Source organism: Podarcis erhardii (genome assembly GCF_964252035.2).
Source record: "Podarcis erhardii genome assembly, chromosome: 17".
NCBI lineage: Eukaryota > Metazoa > Chordata > Lepidosauria > Squamata > Lacertidae > Podarcis > Podarcis erhardii.
The window spans coordinates 13,167,403-13,194,889 of record NC_138515.1 but is presented as its reverse complement, the minus strand read 5'-3'; the positions used below and the strand labels follow the sequence as shown (position 1 = coordinate 13,194,889).

The 27,487-nt window shown below is 45.1% G+C and overlaps 1 protein-coding gene and 1 pseudogene across 4 annotated transcripts in view; one reads left to right on the top strand and one right to left on the bottom strand.

The window, feature by feature from the left end:
- Positions 1-15,770: 15,770 nt before the first annotated feature.
- On the bottom strand, positions 15,771-16,979 carry LOC309332664 (PSME3-interacting protein-like; annotated as a pseudogene). Its single transcript has 2 exons — positions 16,608-16,979; positions 15,771-16,338 (listed from the first exon to the last, which is right to left on the bottom strand). The product of its transcript is annotated as a PSME3-interacting protein-like (transcript).
- Positions 16,980-18,414: 1,435 nt separating this feature from the next.
- The window catches only part of CNTLN (centlein), a 166,914-nt gene continuing 157,841 nt past the window's right edge, over positions 18,415-27,487 (top strand). For 2 of the 3 annotated variants that reach the window (XM_081844812.1, XM_081844811.1), the window contains exon 1: positions 18,416-18,579. In XM_081844812.1, coding sequence (XP_081700938.1) covers positions 18,460-18,579 — 120 coding nt within the window. In that variant the 5' untranslated portion in view covers positions 18,416-18,459. Of the gene's footprint in view, positions 18,580-27,487 lie in introns of all 3 variants that reach the window. The other variant, XR_014152056.1, reaches the window with a different exon arrangement.

Genomic DNA, 27,487 nt, shown 5'->3' with positions numbered 1-27,487 from the left:
AAGACCTTGGAGGTCCTTTTCCAATGAGCAGCTTGGCTTTCCAAAGTGCTGACTTTTGATAATTTCCATGTGTTTTCTGGGGAGTTGCAGATGTTTGCAACTTCTCAAACTTATCCAACACATACACTCCATTTCTAGGAAAAACAAAGGCTTGCTGCAGCTCAGAACTTAATGGTCAGCTCTGGTCTCAAGGAACCTTGGATAATAAATGACACAAAATCACAAATAACCCACCAATATATTTGCATTCACTAGTATTATGCTCAGGTAGATGTATCAAGATGTATTATGCTCAGGTAGATGTATCAAGGTGTCCTACAGAAGATGTATTATGCTCAGGTAGATGTATTATGCTCAGGTAGATGTATCAAGGTGTCCTACAGAATAACAGAAAACAGCATTTTTGCCTTCACTGCTGGTAGCTGAAAATTTTCAGGCATATTCTTTTCTGGGAATATATTTAAAATCCAACACTAGTAATAGAATACACAAAATAAATATGCTCCTTGCAAAAGCTATACATGTGGGTGCATTTTGTAACTTCCATTTCCTTTGCTCCTTTGGCTATCCAAACAAAGGCATTCCATGGAGAAGTGGAAGGAAGGCATGCTTGTTACAGCTGTAGCATAAATAGAGAACAGTCTGAGAGCAGAAATACCATCTTATGGGTATCAATCAAAGCTTAATTTCTGCCAGAGTTTAACCCTGGCATCTGTTTCAGTGTGGGAATGTAACCCTGGTACATTACAAACTAAGAATAGGTAAAAGCAGGGGGGTTTTTCCCAGCCAGAGCTCAGCTCCAGTACCTCTCAGGTCCATTGCCATTATAAGAGAAAAAGAGAAGCATTCATGGTGAGTTCCGGCACCTCTTTTTCTAGAAAAACAGCACAATGGTATTGTGTAGGATATTGGAGGGAATCCATGAAGGCATGAGGATATGTCCTATTAAGCGATACATTTCGGTATTAGTAATTAATACATTTTCTCATTTCTTTGCAATAAAAAATAGTGCTCAATTTATTGGGGGAAGCAGAGAGGGCACAACCTCTTTCCTTTATGTGCTATGTCCCTTAGCTATAGTTTTCAGAAAGCTCCTTTAAATTTCCGAAATAACAGAACAGGTCATAGAAGCAACTCCAGAACTCACCCTATTAAATATCTCCCAGGACAACGATACACATGCATACTACAAGGAACTCATAAGTCACTTACTTTCAGCAGCTAGAAATATCATAACTAGACACTGGAAGGACCTATCAGGGTGAACATAGACCACTGGTACCAAAACGAAAAGCTAACCAACTAGAAAAGTTAACCAACAAACTCAGACTAGCACAGGGACACGCTATGGAGGATGCCTTCACCCGAGTGTGGGGCCCCTTTATTACATGCGCAGCACAACAGGACAATGACCTATCCCCCCCCCAACAGCATACAAATCAATATGGCTAACCTTACCCAACAACGTAGCATGCTTCCCCCACACAAATGAGCCACACCACAATCAACTAAACACAACCAACTAAGCTTGGGAACCCCATAGCTCTCGCAATGTCAATAAAAATTAATAAATACGCAAACAAAGAACCTACCTATGTGATGCTGACACAACCCCCAACCTACACTAAGAATAGGCAATACTGTAGAACGAAAGAACAATATCCTCATCTCTCTCCCCCCTTCCCCAAGTGCAGGATGTCGATGACAAAAATGTCTCTCACCAAACGTAAACAAACTGTGAAAAAGAATATGAATTGAAAGTGGAGACAATAGATGTACCGTTTATCTGGGTCAGGTGTGCGTGCAGGAGCCAGGCCCTGTGACCTGTCGGGCTTTGCAGGACTAGGGCCTTCCTAAGTTTGTTCTGAAGAGGCAAGGCGTGGCTGCACAGGTGAGGCCAGTTGGTAACTCACAGCACCTGGTGGCAAGAGCCGGGAAGGGATATAAGGTCAGCATTTCCCTTCGGCTCTTTGCCACAGCAACACATTCCCTTGCCTTCCTGCATTGGTCCATTGACTCCTTGCTTCTTGATCCTCAGACCCTTGACTTCATGACTCCTTGCTTCCTGACCCTCGGACCATTGGCTTCTTGACTCCCAGCTCTCTGACCCTCGGACTCTTGGCTTCCTGACTCCCGGCTTCTGGACTCCCGTTCCTGCTCCCACCCCACCATCTTGCCCCTGGTCCTGACGTCCCCAGCCAGGACTTTGATCACCCATGTTACACAAAAAACCCCTAATATTTACGATCTTTTATTTTTTAAAAAAGAAAGCTCCTTTGTGATGGTGGCGGTGGTTGTGGAGATGATTTGGCTAAAACTGGAAAGAATCAATGGGCCCCCAACTGTCCCCCTATGATTTGAGCACCGATCTAAAAATCATGAATTGAGCTGTGTGTATGGTTATGATTGTGTGCTTTGAGTCTGGTTTAAAGTGAAGATGAGAGCCATGAGGTCTGATCCTCTGCATTTCCTTGGAAATAAGCTGAGTGAGTCTTGTTGGGCTTACTTTCAAAAAAGCATGCATAGGTTTGCAGTCTCACAAAGGAGAATTTGGACTTAACAGCTGCAGAATTATGAACCTCGCCATGCTATTAAAATCACTCCAGATTTGTAGAATGCACTCCCAACCCACTACAAAATAAAACAATGGTACTTGTGTATCTTAAAGTTTGACTACTAACAGAATGAATTTGCACTCTTTCTCATCCAAATGTTATGTATTCTGTCATGTGAATATTAAGTGCAAGAGCTATGTTTAAATAATGTGAAGAGCCTTGAATTAAAGCAACACAGGCCAATCTCTTTAAGGTTTATGTTGACAATCTATCCTTAACTCATACAAATTGTGCGAAACACATATAATGGCATGAATTATATCACTCTTCAAGTAACATTTCCAAGACTACACTTGAATTTCCTCTGTTCTGACAGTTTACCATCTCTCCATATGTTTAAATATAGATTTAACATTTACTAGAGTTCCTTTTTAGAAAGGGGAAGAATATATTACAGAGTTTTTCTAGGAATATTATTTGCTTGACAGTGGGATCTGCCCACTTTATATATTTAATCTAAGATTTTTCTTTTTACAGACTCTCCAAGTGTCCCTATTTTCCAGGGACAGTCCCAGATTTACAGAAGCTGTCCTGGTTTCTGATTTGATCCCAGAATGTCCTGCTTTTCCTTAGGACATCTCAATTTTCACCGGAGAAATATTGGAGGGTATGGAATTATGCAACCCCCGAGCCAAGGAGATAAGTAACTATAAAACCTTTAGAAGACATCTGAAGGCAGCCCTATATAGGGAAGTTTTTTAAAAAAAAGTTTAATGATGTTTTTATATATGTTAGAAAATGCCCAGAGTGGATGGGGCAACCCAGACAGATGGGCAGGGTATAAATAAAATATTATTATTAATATTATTATGAAATAGGAAATCCCTATTTTCATCAGAGAAATGTTTGTGTGTATGTTATTACTATTCTCTCTAGGATACTCTTTATTTTAAAAAAATGCATTAAATGCTATCATTATTTTTGTATTGTCTTCTTCTGGAAAAAGCCCTGGAAGTACTTCTCTATGGCTATAATTCTACGCACCCTTAGTCAAGCGAAAATCTAAAGGGCTTCATGAAACTGGTTTCTCTGTAAGTGTGCTTAAAATATCTCACAAATCTATCCTTCCATTTCTAAGCGTTTAGTTCAGGGGTGGGGGACCAGTGCCCTCCCCATGTCATGGACTCCAATTCCCATCAGACCCAGCTAGCATGGCCCATGGATCGGGATGGTGAGACCACAGCAATGTCCGGAGGACTTCAGGCTCTCTACCCCTGGTTTAGCTACACTAAAAAATAAATGTATACTAATGCAATAATAACAGCAAGATTGCAGCGGTAAATTCTAGTGAGAGCAGGTAAGCTGTCAGTGACATCCTGCTGAAGGTTAAGGTGGCACATTAATTATAAATAGCACGCCTAATTGTGAATTACCCACTATTTTGACACTCGGCCACGCAGAAAACAAGTTTTGCCATGCATTAAGATATTGCTTGATGTAAATCTGAGGATCCATTTTTCATCATAAGTTTCGTTAACACTGTTGAAAGATTCCACCCAGAGCTCTAGCCATTTGGGTTGCGTGGCAAGCCCCCTCCCCCATGTAAAATGAAGACACTGGACACATTATTTAAGGTTAATGGGCATAAAAAGGCCACAACTTTATTGATTACAGAATTGAAAGATATTGGCCTTAGGCATTGGCTCCTATCGACTACCCGGCATGGAGACCGGGAAGGGTTATCCACAAGCCGTGGGAGTCCTGTTGAAGTACGCCAACTAGGATCCCACGGGTGTCACCGCTCGGGGGCGTGCCGGAGGCCCTTACCTCCCTAGGTTTCGGACAAGGCAACGCCCCACAGAGTCCTCTACCGGACTACCCTTTTCCTTGGGGGAAGGAGATGGTGCTTCCATCCCCCCCATTCATTTGCATAACAATTAACCCCTGCCAATGCCTAACCGCGACTCGAGCAAAGCTTGCCGCCAATACCTTCAAACCTGTAACCAACTCCTAATGCCTGCTATGATATCCCCCAACCAAATATCGTTTCCAGCATCTGACAGATGCACGCCATCCTGTCTGTAGAGGGCCTCGTTGCTGTACTGGATGCCTGGGTGTCCTATGACGCACCCGCCCAGAGCCGCCACTCTACGTTCCACAGCCCGCTCCAAGACCTTTCTTGCTTTATTGATTCCAACCGGGCTCACACAATCCCTCCATGTCCTCCTCTCAAGCAACGAGGACCACAAGATAGTAATGTTTGGGTAAACCGCCATCAGATCAGCAAAATCGTCAAAAATGTTCCAATGTTTCATCTCAAGTCAATAGCCTTGCAGTACGCTAGGTCGTTTTCCCCCAACTGGATAACCAGGGCATCAGGTGGGCCCTCAGAGGCAGCTCTCGCCATCACGGCTGGCTTGAATTCGCTCCAGCGCATCCCTCTTCGCGCTATCCACGCCAGCTCCACATTTGCAGGCAAGTTAAAGTTTAGTCCCAACCTGGTACTCATGGCACGATTCTTGGCCCAATGCACAATGCTGTGGCCCACCAACCAAATGCGCACCCTCTTGTATTCTGAAAAGCAAATAGACAGAAAAAACCAAGGTCAGGAGAACAACCACTAGTCATAGATTCTTTCTCACATAAGCTTTGTATGCATTAGATTTCCACTGCCCTAAGTCCTTTATCCTCTCTGTGGAGAGCCCAAGGTGCACTGCAGTGGTAGCTGCCCCGATCCGAAAGGAGTGAGCCGCAAATTCAGCCGCGGGCAGTCCGCATGCTGCCAACGCCATGCGCATCACCCGCGTAAACTGGTGTCTGGCCAAGAGCGATCCATCTGCGTGAATAAAAAAGGGGCCGGGGCTATTGGGTCTTAAGTAGAGGAAACGCCTTGTATCCCTAACCGGACAGGGACCACTAGCTTGTGCAGCTGGTAACTGAAGGAGGGCCCCCCTACCCTGTTGGTCCATCTTAGAGCTCCGTACTTGAACGATTAGGTCAGTCCCTGATAGGGTCAGATCACTTAAGAGGATGCCCCTCTGGCAGTGGGCAACCCCTCCCTCACAGACTACCTCCCCTATGCGCAGGGCACCAAAGAAGGCTATGGAATAAGCGGCAGTTAATAGGCGAGCTTCATATTTTGACCAGCATATTTCTCGTAATTTTTTGTGTATCTGGGTCAGAATATCATAAGTTATGGGCCTCCTCTTGTCAGAGCTGGGGGGCTGCAGCCGGCGCCAACCCTCTAAAGTCTTACGCACGATAAATTCAGCGCACGGGTCGGTGGCGAAAAAGGCTTTACAAAAATATGAAATCCCCGCGGACTGAATATTGAGAGTCTTTGGTGCCCTGCCCAGCTCCTTCAGGTGGGCTAAGTAGCGGAGGACCTCCCTCGTTGAGGGAATGGAATTCTGCCTTGTGCTGGGTATTCTGCTGTGGAACTTTAAGAAGTCAGCCCAAGCCTTTTTGTATGATCTCATTGTGGAAGGGGCGACTGCACCGAATACTCCCTTCATCACTTCTTGCTCCCAAGACTCCAGAGATGCTCCGGGAAAGGCATCGATGATTGCTCCGCATCCGGCGCTAACGAGCGGAAGCGCTCCATCTGAAAACGAGACAGAGCATCCGCGATGTCATTATTAATGCCAGGTACGAATTTGGCTGAAAAATATATATTCTGTTCCAGACACAGAAGGACGAAGGACCGTAACAAGTTCCCCACCCTGGTGGAGTGCGCGGACTGTCTAGAAAGAACCGGTACTACTGCCTGGTTATCTGTGTTGAAACAAATCCTATGATTGCGGAACTGCTCTGCCCAAAGATGTACTGCCACTACAATAGGGAAAAATTCCAAGAATGTAAGGTCCCGAGTAATGGGCTGGCCCTGCCAGTCTGCAGGCCACTTTTGGGCATACCACTGGCCCCTGAAATAAACTCCAAAGCCCAAGGAACCTGCCGCATCTGACTGGACTTGGAAGTCAGCATTGAGTGCCATGGAATCTTGCCATTAGGGTATACCGTTGTACTTGTCGAGGAATTGTAGCCAAACTCCCAGATCCGCCTTAACTTCTCTGGAGAGGCGCACCCTATGCTGTGGTGCCCTGAGACCTGCCGACAATCTGGCCAGGCGGCCGCAAAAGGGGCGACCCGGCGCCACTACCCTACAAGCGAAATTTAGGTGGCCTAGCAGGGATTGAATTTGCCTTAGGGTAACCTTCCTTGGGGGCAGTAGCTGTTGTATCAGTGCTTTAAGGGCGATCAGTTTATTCCTGGGCAACCTAGACGTTTGGGCCACGGTGTCTAACTCAATGCCCAGATAGACCATGGAAGTGGCTGGACCCTCCGTTTTCTCGGCGGCCAGCGGCACCCCCAGCTCCCCGGCCCACCGCCTCTTTGCGGCCAGCCGCCCGTGCACCGCGCACACAGTGATTTCAGCTCGCACAGGGACCGAAGTCTCTGAGGTGATTTCAGCTCAAATTGGCAGTGACTGGCCACGAGGCAACGGTGGACCACGATGGTGCAGAGACGCCGAAGATGATAACCAAAACCGCTCAGCTGGAAAGGGGAAAGAGGGCGGTCCCCGGGCGTGCCTGGCCTTAAGTAGGCTAGGCCACACCTCCCCAGCCCGCCGATTGGCGGGCCGGGTCGAAGGCACGCCCGGGGATTCCCTGGATCTTGCGGGGGCAAAAGGTCAGCCCCCACGTGTGTGGGAGGGGGTAGCCCACAACCCCCTCTCCTCCCAAGCTCGGAAATGGCTTTGCTATCCCATACATACTAACTTGGGAGTAAGCCTCATTGGAATAAATGGGACTTTCTTCTCAGTAGTCAAATACAAGGTTGTGCTGTCGGATAGCAAAATACCGTAGTAAACGGGTTATTAAAACAGCACTGCATAGGGCTCAGTTTGGTGTTCTCCTTGATGGTCTAATATTCAGGGACTTTTTGTTTTTATTTCTTTTTTGCAGGGGCAAGTAGGAGAGCATTTAACCTGGCAACCACCCACCTGCATCCTGAACTGGGAATTTTTAAAAACCACTTTATTCTGCTGAATGTGCAAACTGGTCCATATTTAACAAGACCTGGTCCCCTGCCCAAAAAGGGCTACTCCCCAAGCTTCTATATCTCATTGAATCTCAGGTGGTATACAGAAATATAAACCAATAAACACACACACACATCCCAACAGTTCAAAATTAGTTAAAACCAGTAGAGCATTAAGAACATCATCAAGCAGTAGAACTGCAAGCAGGTCAAGCAATACTTTAAAATGCCTGGGTGAGTAGAAAATATATTTGCATGGTGCCAAAAAAGACATAGAATTACAGAGTTGCAAGGGACCTCAAGGTTCATTTAGTCCAACCCTGTGCGATGCAGGAACCTCAGCTAGAGCATCCATGACAGATGGCCTTCCAACCTCTCCTTAAAAACCTCCTGAGGGAGTCTGTTCCACTGCCGTACAGCTCTTACTCTCAGAAAGTTTTTTTTCCGAATATTCAGTTGGAATATCCTTTCTTGTAACTTGAAGCCATTGGTTTGAATCCAGAGGAGGAGAAAACAAGCTTGCTCCCTCTTCCATGTGACAGCCCTAGAGGTGTCTGAAGATGGCTCTCATATATCTCCTCTCAGTCTCCTCTTTTCCAGGCTAAACATACCCAACTCCCTTAACCGTTCCTCATAAGGCTAATGGAAAGTGGGAGATTCAAGGATCAAATCAGAAACCAGGATGGCGTCTGTAAATCCAGGACTGTCCCTGGAAAAGAGGAACACTTGAGGGTCTGTGGGCATGCAGAAGGCAAGCACATAGCAGCATTCAGAGTTTCAACAGGCAGCCTCCTCCATGAACTTGCAATTCTGCTGCATCTCTTCATCCAGAGCACAGAACAACCCCATCACACTCAATGCAGGGATGTGTCTGAACTTCCCGTCCCCAGTTTACTGTTTTGGCCTTCCCTCTACTCAGAGAGAGTAACCTGCATTGAGGCTATGGGGCCAAAGGAACCTGAATTATTGAATGAATCATGACACATTAGAAGTTCTTGCAGTGAATTATGAGGGAATTACTTCTCTAGCCTTGGCAAAACACCCTCCCATTACTGTTGGGGTTTCTCTCTTGTTGTCTCTTAGCATTAGACTTTTCATCCTTAACTTATGTTCCTTGCTATTCTGGAAAAGGAGAACAAGCACATTGCTAGAGAGGCAGATGTTTCAACAAAAATGTTAATCGCTACAACTAAGGGTTGCCCCTAGTCAGCCTCCCAGAATCACTGTGATTAGAATGGCTGTATTCTCCATAGCCTGAGATACAAACCTTCATATCTATTATTAAGCACAGAGATGGAGAAACCCCATTTATGTTTTGCACACACAAAAACTGTCAGGTGAAGCAGGACTGCGTTCCTGGCCCTGCTCTTAACATCCCACCCCTGAGCTAGCCCTGCTCTCTGATGTCCCTGCTGGACTGGCTCCCATCCAAAACACGCAGACAGAAGCTCTTACTTGTAAGCAAGAAAGAGATCTTTATTCAGCCAAGTAACAGTGTAGGCCCTGCAGCAGACACAGTGCCCAGGAGTCATGATTCAGGAGTTCAGGAGCAGGGCAAGTACTTCAGAAATGAAGCTAAGTGCCAAAGATGTCCCCCACTTTCCCACCAAGCTTGTGGGGATATCAAGATTGCAAGTGGATGCTCTGTCAGGGTGGCTGGGTCTGCTGCCACCTGAGAGAGCAGCATCTGGTTCAAGATGAGAAGGCTGCACCCTCCTGCTCAGTTGCTGCTGTCTTCTGTTTGGCTGATCAAAGTCCCCCGCTCCCAGCCCCCCATAGGCTCTCTGCTCCAGGAAGGTCAAAGGGGTGAGATGACATCCCTGGTCCCCCTTCCGAAATGACTGAAGTCCAGACCCTCCAGTGTCCCTATTTTCCAGGGACAGTCGCGGATTTACAGATGCCATCCTGGTTTCTGAGTTTAACCTTGGAATGTCTCGCTTTTCCTTAAAAAGGTAAAGGGACTCCTGACCATTAGGTCCAGTCGTGACCAACTCTGGGGTTGCGGCGCTCATATCGCTTTATTGACCGAAGGAGCCGGCGTACAGCTTCCGGGTCATGTGGCCAGTATGACTAAGCCGCTTCTGGTGAACCAGAGCAGTGCACGGAAATGCCGGTTACCTTCCCACCGGAGCGGTACCTATTTATCTACTTGCACTTTGACGTGCTTTCAAACTGCTAGGTTGGCAGGAGCAGGGACCGAGCAACGGGAGCTCACCCCGTCACAGGGATTCGAACCGCCGACCTTCTGATCAGCAAGTCCTAGGCTCTGTAGTTTAACCCACAGCGCCACCCGCGTCCCTTTCGCTTTCCCTTAGGACGCCCCTATTTTCATGTTGGAGGGTATGGAATTCTGCTCATGAAATGCATTTGCAGGCAGAATTGCAGGAGGTCATTTTCCCAGGCTCCTGTTTCCCCTGGCAGGCCCCTGAAAAGCTACTCTAGAGGGTCTGGAGACCCCCCAGAACAGTGTGGGAGGTGATACAGGGACTTGCAGGGGGGAAATCTGTGAAAATTGTTTCCTTTATTTCCTTTGGTGGATTGGATTCCCACCTGGGAATGCAAAGATCCTGCTCTTGGCAGAAAGGCATCCCTGGATCCATCCCACTACTACCCTATGTTTGACATTTTAACAGTATCTCTACCAGCAGAGATCCATCTGTGGTTGAACTGATATTAATAGTATGACTGTGAAATAAATGGCTTATCTGTTGCAGCCTGAGACTGTAGTATCCCTGACATAATAATATTGGAGCTTTGTAAGTGCAATGAAGCACCTGCAGAGATCTGGACTGAAGCCCATGTTTTTAGGATTAAGGCAAACATCCCCTACCCTGCCCCCTGCCCCATTATGTATCCTGCTCTGTTGTGAGTGTATTTCATTGCTGTCTATGGAAGCCCTGTGTGTGAATTTCTTTGCACGTGTTCCTCTGTGATTGGAGTTTAAGTATTCCTTTTGAAGTGTTAACACCCCAATAAGTTCATATATTACACATACTGTATTTTAGAAGCAGTCCAGTGTGGCTTAAACACTTGAATCAACAGTTATACGGCTCGCACTTTGTTAACTCTATCTGAGCTCAGGCACAGTAGGACAGGAAAGTTGGAACATTTCTGCTTTACGCTGCTGCCAATAAAAACTAGCCCTACCTCGCTGGACTGAGTCATGTAAGTCCCACTGTGATGATGGAGTTCGGGCTGCACAGAGAGTTCAGGTTGGGCTGACTGCGCAGTACCACCCTGGAATGCAATGTACAGTATCTCTCTTGTATATTCCCCAGAGGTGGGGAATTTATAGCAAGCACTGCTTTGGGGAACTGTGTTAGCAGCTGAGAAACAGCAATATAAAGTAGCTTCCCTGTAACTCAGAGCTACTAGTAGAACAATGCCAGCAAAACAAAAATAGCATTTTGCTGGCTCATCTAAAGCAGCTTTAAACTGGTCAGATTTAATTAAAAGGGGTCATGTTAAATATACTGGAAGGATTTAAATTTGTGGAAGCAGCACTTAAAAAAATATATAGATAAACCAATTCCAAATCAGCTTGGCAAAGATCTTTGGGGGCACAACCCCTGCTACCTGTAAAACATAATTTTAATTAAGATTGTATTTAAATAAATAACTGGATATACAATGCAGAGAAAAAGATCTCCAGGGTCACCTCCCCATAATCCATAAATCTGAGCTGGATAAACTGTGACTATTTTATATGAAGGACAGAGTGGCCAATGCTTTAGATGTGGTATAAGCACTTCTCTTATAATGTGTGAAATGAGACTTGCGAATCTTTTCTGTGGTTTCCTGTAAATTTCTCAAAATGGGTGAAATATGTGGGTTATACTTCAAGTGTAATAGTAGTATCAAAGGGGAAGCAAAAGTAACTTGAGGTTCACCTTACTAATGTCATTGTGATGTTTGATTCAGCTTCAGTGAGTGATCCTAAATACAGTAAGTGTATTTCTGTCTCTCTGTTCTCGTGTCAGACGAGCCCTGTTATGATAGTCTTCCTGCGTGGAAAGTTGTTAGTATGAAGTGTGGAAGTTGATCTGGCTGATGGGCCAAATCCTAATCTCCCCCTACACTCCACACAGTGGAGTGCAATCAGTGGACTAGGGGGACTAAGCTAGTCCCCTAAATGTTCCCAGTAAATTAGAGTATTAAAGTATTAAAGCCTGGTGCCTTCTTCCCAAAGCCTGGGAAGCATCTGCCTGCCCAGCTTAGGGAGGGAGGCATGATTCTTTGATGGGTTCAAGAGCTCTTCTGCCATCTTCCCAAAGTCCACCCAACTTTGGGAAGTAGACAGGAGGGCTCCAGCATCCTGTTAGAGCCCTGACACCTCCTTCCTAGAGACTTCTGCCCAGCTTAGGGGGGGAAGCATGCTGCTCACATACGTGACATGAGGATGCCATTCACGCAACATCCTCCCCACCCCCAGTCATCCTTGCAAGCTGGAGCCTCTGACTCTGCAGGCCAAATCTGACAGGTGGGCAGGGCTCCCATCACCTGACATCACAATGATGCTAAGTTACACTGTGCTTTGAAGCCCTGACAATTGTTGGAACTTATTGGAACTGCACAGCGGGGCTTGGAGTTGCAAAGAGCCCTGCTTTAAAATCATGCCTTTTGGCCCAGTCCAGACACGTTTTTACTTGCCCATATGACGGGCAGGTGGACATGGTTTGGCTAAAACGACCCCATCCTGTATCGTGCATTAGGTTGTATATCTGTATGCCTTGATATAATCTAAGCCAAGAATGGTGAACTGGTATCTGCGGTCCCCAAGGCAATTGTGCTTGATCCGTGATTGTCCTACTTTTAATCAAGGTATGGCAGAAATTTATTGCAGCCACAGTTTCACTTATAAGGAATAGAAAAACAGTTCAGTTGTAAGATATGGGGGTACGTCTTAATCTTTGATTATGTACACAATGTGCAACTGCATATATTTGTATGTTATGCAAATATATCCAGGACAAAACCAAATGTGATGCAGCTGATCCTGATCAGGATTTCCCATAGCCAACAGCAGTTTTGTGGGGATGCGGGATGATTTAGTTTGGGAAAAGAATTCAGATTAAGACACTGTACCCATCGGGGCAATTTCCCCATTATTCAAAGCGGTTGTGGGGATGTGCTAATTAATGAAAGCAAAGAAAGTGGGTGATCATGGATGTCCTACATCACATATGCTTTGGCCCCAAGCATGTGTACAGATGTGGCACCAAATTTATTAAAGAATCTGACTGTGCTTGAGAAGGTCAGTTTGTACACAGCAGCTCTCAAGTGTGTAGAACTTGGCTACCATCCTAATGTTCATACGGTAGGAACACACTACTTTTGTGTGCTTGCATCCATGTGGGGGGCTGCGGATCTCTATGGATTGTGTGTTCTGAATTCTGTTAGTCCCCCGAGAAGGGGATAGTGAGGGTGTGATGTGTGGGTGTGCATTCTCAGCTGGCATCCCTAAGGGCAGGGCAGATCTTAGGGGTGTCCTCTGCACAATGCATCAAGCCTGGGTGGCCGTGGACTTTGCTGTCCCTTCCAAGTACACGCCTTAGGTTAAGAAGAGCATTGTTCTTTTGGGTGGCCATGTACTTTTGACTCCTCAGAGAACAGTAATCTAATTTGTTCCACTTCCCGACCAATCCTTTCCCTAGCAGGTAACATTCTCATTTTTATTTTTTTGTGACAGCCTACACATCCTGTGCAGGGTCAAACCTCACCCTCTTTTTAAGCTTGACTGTGTTTAAAATGCAAATAAACAGCACTTCCCAAACTCTGTCCTACTCTCTCCTTTGGATCATTTAAACACAAATACTTTTGCTAGGACAGTCCAGTTGTGATATTTGTTTCCTCCATTTAATTACCTCCAGCTGATGGACTCCCTCCAGGCTTTGTATTAATGACAAGTATGTAGGATGGGGAGGTACCACCAGACTTTGATCTAGAAGTGACTAATAACAACTTATCTTCCTCTTTCCTTCCAGCCCAGCCGCCTTGTGTGGTTTATTGACCATTCCACGACACTTTCATTTGTAACCATTTCTTCCTGCTCTTATGTCTGGAATGTAGGACAATAATCATTGAAGGCTACAGAGACTTGCATTCCCTTCAGAGCTGAATGTTGGAACGAGCCTTGCAGACTAGTTTAAAGATTGTGAAGCCTTGCCAAGGTTGGAGGCTGTAACTTGAAACATCCTTATGCCTTGCCTGTGCAGCTTTACTAAAATGTATTTCAGGTTGCAGCCATTATGAAAACAGCCTCCTATTATCAAGCATAATAGTAGTCTTGTCTAAATTTAACTTCGTTTTCTGAATTCTGGCATACGCCAAGGGCATGCAATTAAATTTCATGAAGGTCCATAAAAATCACAACAGCAGTAGCGGAGGGTGTGTGTCTGGAATCTGGTTGCTTTCTCCTGAACACAAGAGCACTTTCTCTTTTATATCACAGCTGAGTGGGTGGCCTATAAAACATGGAGTGGAGGTCCAGTTATGGACCTCAGACCACAAATGGTTTAAAGTCCACCTCTGCTCTAAACCTTCTCTTTTTCAAAACTACCGAAACAGCTCTTCTTTGTCCTAAAACGTTGTTCCCATACACCTTTATGTCCCTTATGAACGCATTTCGAAGTAACTGTAAGGTAGATATTGAGCTAACTTCACACAAATGTTGTCTAGTAGACAAAATGCTGATGCACAAAATCTGCGAAATCTCTATGTAACCATGAACTGGAGGCATGACCTTGGAAAACTTGTTCCCTGGCAGGTCATCATCTATCTGTTGCAATGGTATATATTTATTACCTAGCTCAGGTTTTTTTGGAAGCATTAAGATTACAAGGCAAGATCCTGTGAGTGCCATGCAACCCTACTCAAAAGCCTCACGGAGTTAAGCGGGGAACACTGCCAGCACACACACTTAATTCCACTTTGTACCTATCAGGTTGACAAAGCATTGCCCTTCTTATTCAGAAAATGGATCTTGCATCTTTACTAGTTCTTACTCCATTTTGAACGCTAAGAGCAAATGCTGCTTTGGGAAGTGCAAATGATGGCCACCAACTTGGATGGCTTTAAAAGGAGTATAAATAATAAAATCATCATCACCACCATTAGTATTATGGAATAGATCATCCCTAATTTCATTGGATAAATGCTGGAAGGTATGGAGTTATGCCCCCTTCATGGATCACTGCCTTGCCGTGGCGAAGGGGCTTGAATAACTTAGAGAAGTTATGAGCTATGCCGTGCAGGGCCACCCAAGATGGACAGGTCATAGTGGAGAGTTGGATCACTTGGATGGCACACTCTTTCTCAATACCAATATTTGGATTTTTCTAAAACATTCTAAACAGTATAACAACAACAGCAACAACACATATTATTTATAACCCCAGCCATCTGGCTGGGTTTCCCCAACCACGCTTCTTCCAGCAAAATATTAAAATGCAATAATTCATCAAATATTAAATTCCTCAAATATTTTAGGAACTTCCAGGTAGCAGTAAAAGTTCTGGACAGTTCCCTAAAGTTTTTAAAAGTGAAAATACTTATTTTTTTTATTTTTTTAGGAGTTATTTAATCAGATGCAACACTAAAACATTGTTACAGTGTCGTGACAATCCACATTACCATCTGCTCGATTTTGCATTCTCCCCACAACAAAACCAATACTTAAAAACTAAAGAGAGAGAGAGAGAGAGATCCAACCCATATGTCAGCACCTGCCAGACAGCTACACCTTAAAAATGCTTCTTTGTAAAACCAGCTCGGAACACCCCCAGCAAACAATCTTTTCATTCATGGAATCTTTTTAAAAATACAAGGAATTTTCTGTCCTCATCTGTAAACCTCAGAAGCCTCAAGTCTTTTGTTGCCGTTGGTACAATGGATACTTTTCTAGATTTTATGGATATTGAAGATGTATGTCTCCCCCAATCATAGGTGTCAAACTCCCCTTTTTTGTGGGAAATTCCCTTATTCCAGCGCCGTTTCCCACTGCTATCCCGGATTGTTAGATATCCCATAGACTGTCCCCGGGACAGGTGAGGCTGCTGATCCCTTATTTTCAAATCTGAAAGTTGACAGCTATGCCCCTAATCTGTACTCCCTCCCAAACTGAACACAAGTCTTAGAGCGGAGAGAAGGACAGGGGATATGAAGCGAGACACGCACTAAGACTGATTCAGTACATTATTTTGGTATTCTCTGGAAAATAAAAGAGACAGGAGAAGAGAAGTCGCGAGTCTAGGGGACAGTTGGGATGGAAATAGAGAAATGACGAGCATCCCTACCTATGCTTCTAAGGGGCTGGGGAGACGCCTACAGCAGAGCATCAAAGAAGTTGCTTCCCCAAAACACAGAGAGACGATCTTCCCGGTGGAGTTGATGGTCCCTTCGCTGCCCGAGCTGGACTCTGAGTCGCTGCTCCCAAAGTAGGCCCCGAGGCCCGGCAGGATCCCAATGCAGATGGCAGCCAGTGGAGGGCAGAGCTGCTCATGGAGCCGCTGCTCAGAGGAACACAGGGCGGCTTTTCTGGAGTCTTGTCATGGTCAGGATCTGGATCGAGTTTCAGTCTTTTCACACTGTTGGCACCTTCTGAACTCTGACGTTTCACAGCTCCAGCCAACAGCTTTGCCTATGAGAACTTGCTCTTGTTTTCTGCTGATTTCACCAGCAGTTCCTTGTCTGCTTCCTTCTTCAGGTCGGCACTGACCCCCACCTTTGACAAAGTGCTTCTGTACTTGTTAAGTTGTGGGCGAACATATCAGACGACACAGCGATTCTTCAAACATCTCTTGTTTATTCACAGGCCAGAACAGAACTGAGCTGAAGGGTTTAGCCAACCTGCTTATATAGAGTTCAACTACAAAGCAACAGTAACAACTTTCTGTACATATCCAATCACTGAACGTCACTTCTAATTCCTTATTTGCATATGCAGACCTGAGTGAAAACTATCTACAGTATTGCCCTGCTGGCCCAGGGTGAGAACTTCAGTACATAACAGTACTCATTCAGCTCCTTGAGATCCTCTTCCCGCCGCTGCTTCTCTATTAACGCTTGCTGCCGAGAAACCTCATCGAGAAACTTGGTCTCCTCTTTGTCTAGGCCTCTGACCATGTTTTTGAACTTGAACTGCTCCTGAAGCTCCTGCTGCTTCTTGTCCTTCTGCTCCTGGAGCCTTTTGTAGAGCGATTGGGGGTTGTACACCTCCTCAGGGCATTCTTCAGGGTCTTCGGATTTCCGAACCTTCTCCCATTCTTCCTGCCTTTGCCTATCTCCGCTTCAGACACAAACCTTTTGTTAATCACGAGGTCGGCACTACCTTCTCCTCCATCCATTGTGGAGCAGCCTCTCTGCCATGGACCCCTCCAGCAGGGCCTTCAAGTGAAAACACTTATGAGTACAGTGCTACCTCGGGTTACATACGCTTCAGGTTACAGACTCCGCTAACCCAGAAATAGTACCTTGGGTTAAGAACTTTGCTTCAGGATGAGGACAGAAATCGTGTAGCGGTGGCACAGCAGCAGCAAGAGGCCCCATTAGCTAAAGTGGTGCTTCAGGTTAAGAACAGTTTCAGATTTTAATGTTCCATTATTTTAATGTTGTATTTTATTTTTGTTTTTAAGTTGTAATCATTCATCTTGTTTTTATTATTGCTTGTAAGCCGCTCTGAGCCCGGCCTTGGCTGGGGAGGGCGGGGTATAAATAAAAAAATATTATTATTATTATTATTATTATTATTATTAAGTACGGACCTCCAGAACGAATTAAGTACGTAACCAGAGGTACCACTGTAATGTTACACATAGGGTGAGTTTGACTTTTCATTTCAGGGTGACCTTTTTTCACAGCTGAGGAGAACTAGCCACCCTTTCAGTGTTTCTAAGCAAAAGTTCACCCCTTTATGATACTGGAAATCAGGCCTTTTTTTTTTTTTTTGGAAAAAGTCTAAAAGTTATAACCCCAGTGTGTATATGCAGATATACCTTATCCAGCAGGTAAGGCAGTTTTCCAAACTTTTCACGTTTTTGACAGACTTTTTAGACACGCAAGCATTTCAGGTTTTACAAGCCAACTGGAGGTTATAAACTAACCCCTTATAAGAGATATGGACATAGGCATACATTGTAATATTGAAATGTGTGGGGACACACCTAGAAACACTGTTTGGAAAGCTCTGAGATAACGAATTGTTCAAGGGGGAGGAAATTAAAAACAACACGGGAGGGGAAGTCGAAAAAGAACCAAAGGAAAATTTATTACGTTTTTGGGTGTATGTGTGAAAGTTTTTGAAATTTAATAGAATATAACAACTTTTTCCCCAAATCCCTCTTAGTGTAAATTGGGCTTATTTCCAAACAGAACACCCCAAAAAATATTCTGTCCCAAGTATCTCTTCAGAGGCAACAGAAGCGCCGAAAGCACAGACTGAGGAGACGCATAGGAAAAAGAGCGGGAGTCTGAGGCGCGAAAACTTGCGCATGCGCTATAGCGACGCAGGACATAAAAAAAGACAGAAAGCACTTCCCCCTTCCGCTCCCCCCAATCCCCGCTCAGCAGCCGTTAAACGGGCGATGCGGGACGCGGCGTGCTTTTTCCTGTGGTTCCTATCGCCGCCCGCCCTCCCTCCCGCTCTGGAGAAACACGTTTCGAAAGCAAGCAAAAGCGAGCAGAAGGACGCGAGAGGGAGGCGGGACGACGACAACGAGGAGGAGGCGGGGCTTCGACGGAGCCCTTCGTCTCATTGGTTCGCAGGCGCGCTTTCGATTTTCAGTGGCGCGCGAGGCGAAGGTTCATCTTTGTAGCCTCCCCCCCCCCAACTGCCGCTCCCCTCCCCAGGAAGGGTTTTCTCCTCAGCATGGCTTCTTCTTCCAAAGGGGGGAGGAAGAGTCCAGCTCCCGCCGCGTCAGCGGCATCGCGGGTCTTGGCCCTGGAGGAAGAAGTGCGGGGCCTGACGGAGGAGCTGAGCCAGTGCCAGGTGGGTACCGGGGCGGAGGAGGAGGAAGGGGCGCAGGGCCTCGGGGGCCGGGGGAGAGGAGGGCCTCCCTCACTCCTAGACACATAATCCACTCGGCAGGTAGGCAGCAGGGGAAGATATCGCAGCTTTGTGTGGAGTGGGGAGGGGACCCCAGAGGTCATCCAGTCCAACCCCAGCCCCCCGACCAGGCAGGAGTCTCAGCTAAAGCAGTGTTTCCCAAGCTTGGGCCTCCAGCTGTTTTTGAACTACAACTCCCATCATCCCTGACTAGCAAGACCAGTGGCAAGGGATGATGGGAATTGTAGTCCAAAAACAGCTGGAGGCCCAAGGTTGGGAAACACTGAGCTAAAGCATCCCTGACAGACGGCCATCCAACCTCTGCTTAAAATCTCCAAAGAAGGAGATTCACGGAATCATGGCGTTCTGAAGTGGGGAGGGGCCCCCAGAGGTCATCCAGTCCAAACCCACCCTCCCTGCCAGGCAGGAATCTCAGCTAAAGCATCCTTGACAGACTGACATCCAACCTTTGAATTTGTTCATTCCAGACTGGAGTATATATGATAACAACAACAACGACAATAATAATAACAATTTATTATTTATACCCCGCCCATCTGTCTGGGTTTCCCCAACCACTCTGGGTGGCTCCCAGCAGAATTAAAAGCACAATAAAACATCAAACATTAAACAACTTTCCAATATAGGGCTGTCTTCAGGTGTCTTCTAAAAGTCAGATACTGTAGTTGTTTATTTGCTTGACATCCGATGGGAGGGCGTTCAACAGGGCAGGCGCCACTACCGAGAAGGCCCTCTGCCTGGTCATAGAATTTATGAGTCCTAGAATTGTAGAGTGGGGAAATCTACCCAGAGGTCATCTAGTCCAACCCCCCCAATACCAGGCAGGAATCTCAGCTAAAGCATCCCTGACTGACGGCTCTTTGAATTTGTTCGTTCCAGACTGGAGATTATATGATAATAATAACAACAATAATAACAATTTATTATTTATACCCCGCCTATCTGTCTGGGTTTCCCCAACCACTCTGGGCGGCTCCCAACAGAATATTAAACAGAATAAAACATCAAACATTATAAACTTCCCTAAACAGGGCTGTTTTCAGATGTCTTCTAAAAGTCAGATAGTTGTTTATTTTCTTGACATCTGGTGGGAGGGCGCCACTACCGAGAAGGCCCCCTGCCTGGTCCTAGAATTTACGAGTCCTAGAATTGTAGAGTGGGAAGGGACCCCCAGGGGTTATCTTTGCAGGAATCTTTCACTCCTTGTGGGGCTCGAACCCTGGGCATGCCCCATCAGGCATGCCGTAGGAGCCACACGCTGAAGAGGGATCAGTTGTGCCAGGAGAACAAAAAAGTGAATGCAGAGCAAATACAGTGGAACCTCGGATTACATACTGTCCTCCTTACGAATGCTTCGGGTAACGAGCTCCACTAACCCGGATGCTCCTGGTGGCGAACTTTGCCCCGGGATGCGAGCAGAAGTCATGCGGCGGCAGTGGGAGGCCCCATTAGTGAAAGTGCAACTCAGGTTAAGAACGGTTTTGGGTTAAGAATGAACCTCCGGAGCAAATTAAGTTTGTAACCGGAGGTACCACTGTAGTCCCTGATGACTCAGGCAAGTAAGCCAAGCTACACACTATAAGGAAGGGAAACAAGAAGTAGTTATTGTGACGGCTTCTTTCTTCGTAAGGGCCTTATGATTTTTCATATGGAAGCTGAGAAGCCTGCCATAAGTACGTTTTGGTTTGCAGCTTTGGTTCCACTGCTTGAGAAAATCCAGTACCGAGGCAAATTCCCTTGCAGTCTCGTTGACTCCCCTGCATATGAACATTACAAAAGGCTTGTTCACACATTATTCCAAACACAGGTGCTGTGTTCTACACTTGCGCTTGTGTGCAAGTGTCTTCTGACTGATTTGTACACCACCACTGTTGTATACACAGATACTCCACCACTTGGTGAATGTTACATGTGAATGCTGCTAGAGCAACTTGAAAAAGTTAAATATTATTAAATGCACGTATCACAGGTATGGAACCTCATTACAGTCATACCTCAGGATAAATACGCTTCAGGATAAGTATTTTTGGGTTGCGCTCCGCAGCGACCCAGAAGTAATGGAGTGTGTTACTTCTGGGTTTTGCCGCTCGCGCATTCGCAGATGGTCAGAATGACATCGTGCACATGCGTGGAAGCAGCGAAACGCAACCTGCGCAGACGCGCAGTCATGTCTTACGTTCTTTTCAGGATGCGAACGGGGCTCCGGAACGGATCCCCGTTCACATCCTGAGGTACCACTGTAGTAAGTATTGATGATGGGACGACAGGGTAGCTTAGGCAGACCAGGTGGCACATGTGACTTGCGCCTCCACATTTTCACCACTGCTCCCTGCACCTGCCATCTCACTCAGCCTAATGTTAGCTCCCTGATACAAATATGTGATACCACTTTCATATTGCAAGCTCTCTGTATGGTTGTTTAAATTCCACGTTTTATTTTAGCGGTGTATGTAAAATGCCTTCTGGTATTATGTGTGACATTGCTGCCTATGACAGCCTGGTACTGCAAGTCAGTAATAACTCCTTTGCTGGATGAAGTAGAAATCCTAGCTGGTGAAACATATTCTCAAAGGGCAGCTAGATGCATCTAAGAATCTCAAATGCAGTGTTTGATGATGATCATCCCCTATTTTATTTCATAGGCAGAGGTCACCTTTCTCTGAACATGCAGCTTCTGTTTTAAGCTATCATGACTAATAGCCATTGATGCATCTGTGAATTAAAAAAGCCAATCTTGTGGCTATTGCTTCATTGTGTGTCATTGAATTCCTTACATTATTTATGCATTGCATGTAGTCTTCTAATGTGTTTGTGTTCCCTGAATCTGCTGTCCAGTTACTCCCCTCTCTTTTTCTCCTCCTTTCTCCCAATTGCCACCAGTATGAGGAAAATTAACTATGTCAGCTCCCGGCCTGATTTGTGGATGTGTCAGGATAATGTTGGGTCTTTGGATCCTCTGAATCTTAGGCTGCCTTGCCTTGTCCTTCCCTACGATCTGTAGAAGTCCACTAGTGGCACATCCTCTCTCACAGCACAGTGGCATTTATGCCACTCCCCTCAGCTGGCCTCATAGAATTGTAGAGTTGGAAGGGACCTCAAGGGCCATCTAGTTCAACCCCTGCAATACAGGAATCCTGCCCACAGCTGTCCCTGGTTGGGCTCAAACCACCAACCTTCTGGTTAACAGCCAGACACACTGACCCATTGTGCCACTGGGGGCTCCTTCATCTAAGTCTTTTTTTGGGTATATTTTCCAATTCTCTGATAGCATTGTGATTCTTGGTTTATTTTCAACCCATATACTAATAATTCCTAGTACTTTCTTTACTTGCCCCTTTCAGTGAGCTTTCTGCTATGCCTTTAAAGACCTACTTTCTGGGTATGCACAGCCGTCAGAATTTATGTGCGTCGCTTTTTGCACTTACTGTTTTTCAGTCTTATTTGCCATTTTGCTGGCCAATCCAGCAGTTTGGAGAAATCCTTTTTCAAACTTTCCAGCATCTGTACTACCCTGAATAATTGGTGTCATCGGCAAACCTGGCTACTTTACTGTTCTCCCTTGACTCCAGATCATTTATGAATAAGTTAAATAGCACCAGTCCCAATACAGATCCTTAGGGGACCCCCTGTTTTCTACGAATTTATCTGGGACAGATGTTAGGCTGACTGGTCTGTAATTATGTGGATCCCCCCTGGATCCTTTTTAAAAAATTGATGCTGCATTGGCTACCTTCCAGTCCTTTTCTAAGAAGATTTATTTTAGTGATAAGTTGCATATTTTTGTTAAAAGATCAGCAGTTTCACATATGAGCTCTTTAGGAACTCTTGGGTGAATGCCATCCAGCCCTGGTGACTTATTTTTAACTTGTCATTTAGTTCTAAACCAGCTTCCTTTGTCACCTCCAATTGACACAGTTCATTGGAGTGGTTGTTCAAAAGTAGGAATCTCTTCCAGCATCTTCAGTAAGGACTGATGAAAATAATCCGTTGAGCTCTGACTTGCAGATAAGACCACAAGAGATACAATGCTGCCTCCTTCAAAAAGCTTTCATTAGTAATTTTTGGCATGCTATTTGCCGCGATTCTGGTTTAGAAAAGCTTCTGCATGGTTGTTTGAAGGATATACTTATTCTTCACAGGCAGCTAGATGAGTGGCTATGTGCAAACATGTGATTTACCTTTCTATAATTTCCCTGTTTCCTTACATCCTGCTATTGTACCTTTGTCTTCTTGTAACTGGTATACTGGAAAGCAACCACAGCTCAGTGATAGAACATATGCTTTGGATGCAGATGTTTTTACCTTCGTGCCCATCATCTCCAGTTAAAAGATCTCAAGAAGCAAGTCCTGTTCCTATAGGGAAGATGCACAGCTGCCTGCCAGAATAGACAATATTTGGCTAGACATATCCAACAGTCTTCAGATGTTCAGGGTTTACATGCTTCTGATCTACTCAAGTATTTATTCATTTTTAAAATATGTGTCATGTATCTTAAGGCTGCAACCCTATAAAGTGGTACCTTGGTTTATAAACTTAATCCATTCCAGAAGTCCGTTCTTAAACCAAAGTGTTCTTAAACCAATGCGTGCTTTCCCATAGCAGCGGGGGACTCAATTTACAAATGGAATACACTCAACAGGAAGCGGAACATGTTCTGCTTCCAAGGCAAAGTTCACAAACCAAAACATCTATTTCTGGGTTTGCAGCGTTCTTAATCCAAGTTGTTCTTAAACCAAAGTACCACTGTACACACATGTTTAGGGGCATACTTTTATTAGGCCAACCTGGGACTGGCACTGTGCTCTTGTGGGTGTCATGTGACTTGCATAGGTGTACGGCCCTGAAAATGCATGGCCCTCTTTTGCCTTGGGACATGTTGGAGGATATGATGACACCATTTACATAACAAAAACTACCATAGAAATATCAACATTTTCAAAAGTAGGAGGTCCATGGCTTGGCTTTTTGAAAAGTGGGAACCATTGGGCTAGTTACTAGTACACTACCAGTAGCCTTCAAAAAAAGTGCATTATGGATTAAATACAAACAAATTGACCCTGGTGTTCAGGCTCTGTACAATGATGAATATTCAGCCATCCCCTGAAACATGCATGTTCTCTTTCTGAAACAGCTGAACATCAAGCCTGAACCCACTGGGAGTGTTATTTGTCTTTGATGCTACATGTTTGCAAATGCAAGCTTTAAAAATATGGAAACTTTGATACAAAATTGATGTCAACAAGGACCACCTCAGCAGTGAGATCATAAACTCTTCAGTGCTCATAATTCTTTAACATTTTTATGAAAAGCTAGTTGAAATTTGAAGTAGCTTATTCTATCTGTACACCATTGTCACTTGCCAGACGGTGGCAAAGCACCTGCAATATTTTTCTTCATTCCTCTTCTCCCAAAATACAGATATATACAACACGATTATCGGTTTTGAATAGTTTTCATTTGGTTTCCAGGGTCCTTAGAGTTGAAAGCTACTTTTTTTACCATGACTGCTCCTCCAATTTCCTTTTTCTTCTCCTTAGTATTTCAGATATTTTCAGTATGTTGCCAAGACCTGTGGAATATTGTCATTTGTCATTTCCGAGCCTATTCAAGGAATTATATGCTTGGAAGGGTGTGGGACAGAAGTGGCTTTCTCCAACACTTGTGAGGAAAGGGTTAGTCCCAAATTATTAACCTGACTTTCTCATATTGATGGAATGAGTTTTGTCTTTAAATTTCACTTTTCCTCCAAGGAGCACAAGTTGGTATACACAGTGTGACAACCGGTCCCCAATTTTATTCTTGAAAAAAATCTGTGAAGTGTTAAGCCAATACAAGCTTATTTTCTGAGTTTCTAATCCTATTGTTATAAGGTTATAAGGCATTCCCCTCCCTCTCTTCCTATTGATGCTTTCCTCTCCCCCATCCAGAAAATACCCCAATGCTCTAGAGCAGAATTTGGGTGCTACAAGAGGGGGAAAGGAAGCCCTGTTTGCTTGAGCAGAAGTTTGTTGCGCAATTGAATATCGCCCATCATTTAGCACAATCTAAGTACGTAGGATTGTTTCACATAGTTCCTAAAGTGATTTGTGTCTTTGATCCTAGGTTTTGCAGCTATAGTGGATTGAGATCTATGAGGCTTATCAGTGGTTCTATCAGTGGCTTATCACCAAAGCTGTGGCTCTCTATAGATCCTAATGCAGATTTACTGCCTCTTGAATTAGTTGTCAGATAAATGATGTTCCAACACTGCAGTGAGCTACAGAGTGCTTAACAGTTAAATTTTCTCTATTTAGCCACATCAACTCTCAAAAGAATGTGCCAAGTATATATGTTTGGCTAGGCTATCTGTATCCTGGGATTTCATAGAAATTCTACATTGAAAACAGCTTTGAAATTTACAGACAGATGAACACTATGCAAATGCTGAGCATCATTAGGAAGCAAGGAACAATAAAAGATTCCCATCAGTCCGATGGATGTTCTGACCGTTAGAATCTACTCCGTTCCCTGAGCCAGTGATCAAATGCAGAAATCCTGATTTCTCAAGTTATGCTCACCTAGAAGATAGCTGTGTTAACCCATAGGGATGTATGTGGTTTCGGTATTCTATGTATTTTTTCACTAGGTTTCATTTGTTCATGCTGAGTTCTCTGAAACAGTAACTCATTGAGGATACAATCCACATCTTTATTCAAAAACTTATAGCCTATCTTAATGGCTAAAGTGAACAAGAAAATAGAAACAAAATGACAACCCCAAAACGTAAGTGCCGTAATCTGAGTCAGCCCAGCTGACCTAAGATCCAAGATATGGGCAGGCCCTGCCAGTGTGTGGAAGCACTAGGGCAACTTTGGTTAATTTTAACTATTATATTTTTTTTGCGGGGGGGGGGGGGACAACCTCAAACCATGGTGTAACATATTTCTCTAAGCTATGGTAGAGACTTAGCATAGTTTTGATCCAGACATGACAATAAAGGTAAAGGTAAATGAACCCCTGACCATTAGGTCCAGTTGTGGCCGACTCTGGGATTGTGGTGCTCATCTCGCTTTATTGGCCGAGGGAGCCGGCGTACAGCTTCCGGGTCATGTGGCCAGCATGACCAAGCCACTTCTGGCGAACCAGAGCAGCACACGGAAACGCCGTTTACCTTCCTGCCGGAGCGGTACCTAATTATCTACTTGCACTTTGACGCGCTTTCGAACTGCTAGGTTGGCAGGAGCAGGGACCGAGCAACGCGAGCTCACCCTGTCGCGGGGATTCGAACCGCCGACCTTCTGATCGGCAAGTCCTAGGCTCTGTGGTTTAACCCACGGTGCCACCCGCGTCCTGACATGACAATAATCCACTGTTAATTCACAACAGAAGTAAAAGCATCCCACAAGCTTCTTTTGGGCCACTTTTGAGAATAGGATGCTTTCTGGATTAAATGGGCTTATGACCTGATCCAGCAGGGCACTCCTTATGTTCTGGTTTCCTTGCTGCTGTGCCAAAGGCGGAGAGGAGATGGGGAAGTTGAATGTATGTGAGCCTTGTGCAGATAAACTACAACCTATGGATTAGTGTTTTGTCCAAACCAAATCAAAACACAGGCCACTTCCCACTTACACAGGGGTTAGGTTCTGGGCCCCCACGCACATAAGTGAAATTGCATAAAGTTGGGAGCACCCTCTAAACATGTTTTAAATGCCCTCTCTGCCACACTTTCTTCAATCCATATCAAAAATACTGTATCCAAAAATATGTGCAACTAGAATTGGAGCTCTGGGGCTGGCAGGAGGGTGGAAGATGCGGGGGAAAGCAGTTGCTGCTGCTGCTGCTGCTGCACTGCCCTGCACATCATCTGTTAGGCAGGGAGGCTGAGCAGCGTAAACAAGCTCCCCTGTGCCTCTGGTCTCTTTGGGGCTTCATCCGCCCTCACCAACGTTCTCTTTGGGCTCCAGGGAGGGTCTTCTCATGAGCTACGAGGACTCTCCAGCTCTCTCACCATTTCCAGGTTTGAAGTATTTCCTGATGCCGTGCATATACACGGTCACAAGTGAGTAGAATGTGCATCAATGGGAGGGTGGCTGCATAATAATAGCCCGTGGCCCACCCAGTCCAGCAGCAAGTTCTCATGGTGTTCAACCAGGAGGTCTGTAAGCAGGGCCTGAGCTCAACAGCATACTCCCCTTGCTTGATTTCCAGCCACGGGTATTCAGAAGTATAGGCATCATGGTCAGTAGTTATGGATAGCCTTATTCTCCACAAACTATCCCAAGCCTTGTTGAACATAGAAAAATAGATGAGCGAGGGAGTGGAAGCTAACAAAAACCAGTCTGAAAGATGTACGCATTTGCTTGTGGGCCTGAGCATTTACTTGAAGCTTCATAGACTTTAGAATGGAAGATTTACATGAACTGAAATGTGCTTCTCAGCTCTTTCACAGGTGGCTTGTTTCAATTGTTTGTGTATTTTTTCAAATGTTCATCAGTTTCTTTCACTCAGTGAGGCAAGTGAGAAGCAAGAGGAATCAAGCTGTGTTGAGCAAACCTTGCAGCTATGTTGCAGGGGCAATGTGTTTGCCAAATTCCTGGCTAGCTCTCCTGAAGTAAATACTTGAAAGTGTTCTTTATTCTGCAGCATTTGAAAGTGCTTTTTCAAGATCAAGTCCTAAGAGCTCTGTTTGTTTAGTAATCCAGTCAAGCATAGTAGTAGTGCTGTCTTAATTAACATGCTACGTTTGAATCTTGGATCTAAGAGATTTGCAGCAATATGAACTGGCTGTAATAATATTATTTTTAAAATATTGCTTTAGATGAGCTGTCTTGGACTATTTTATTTATTTTT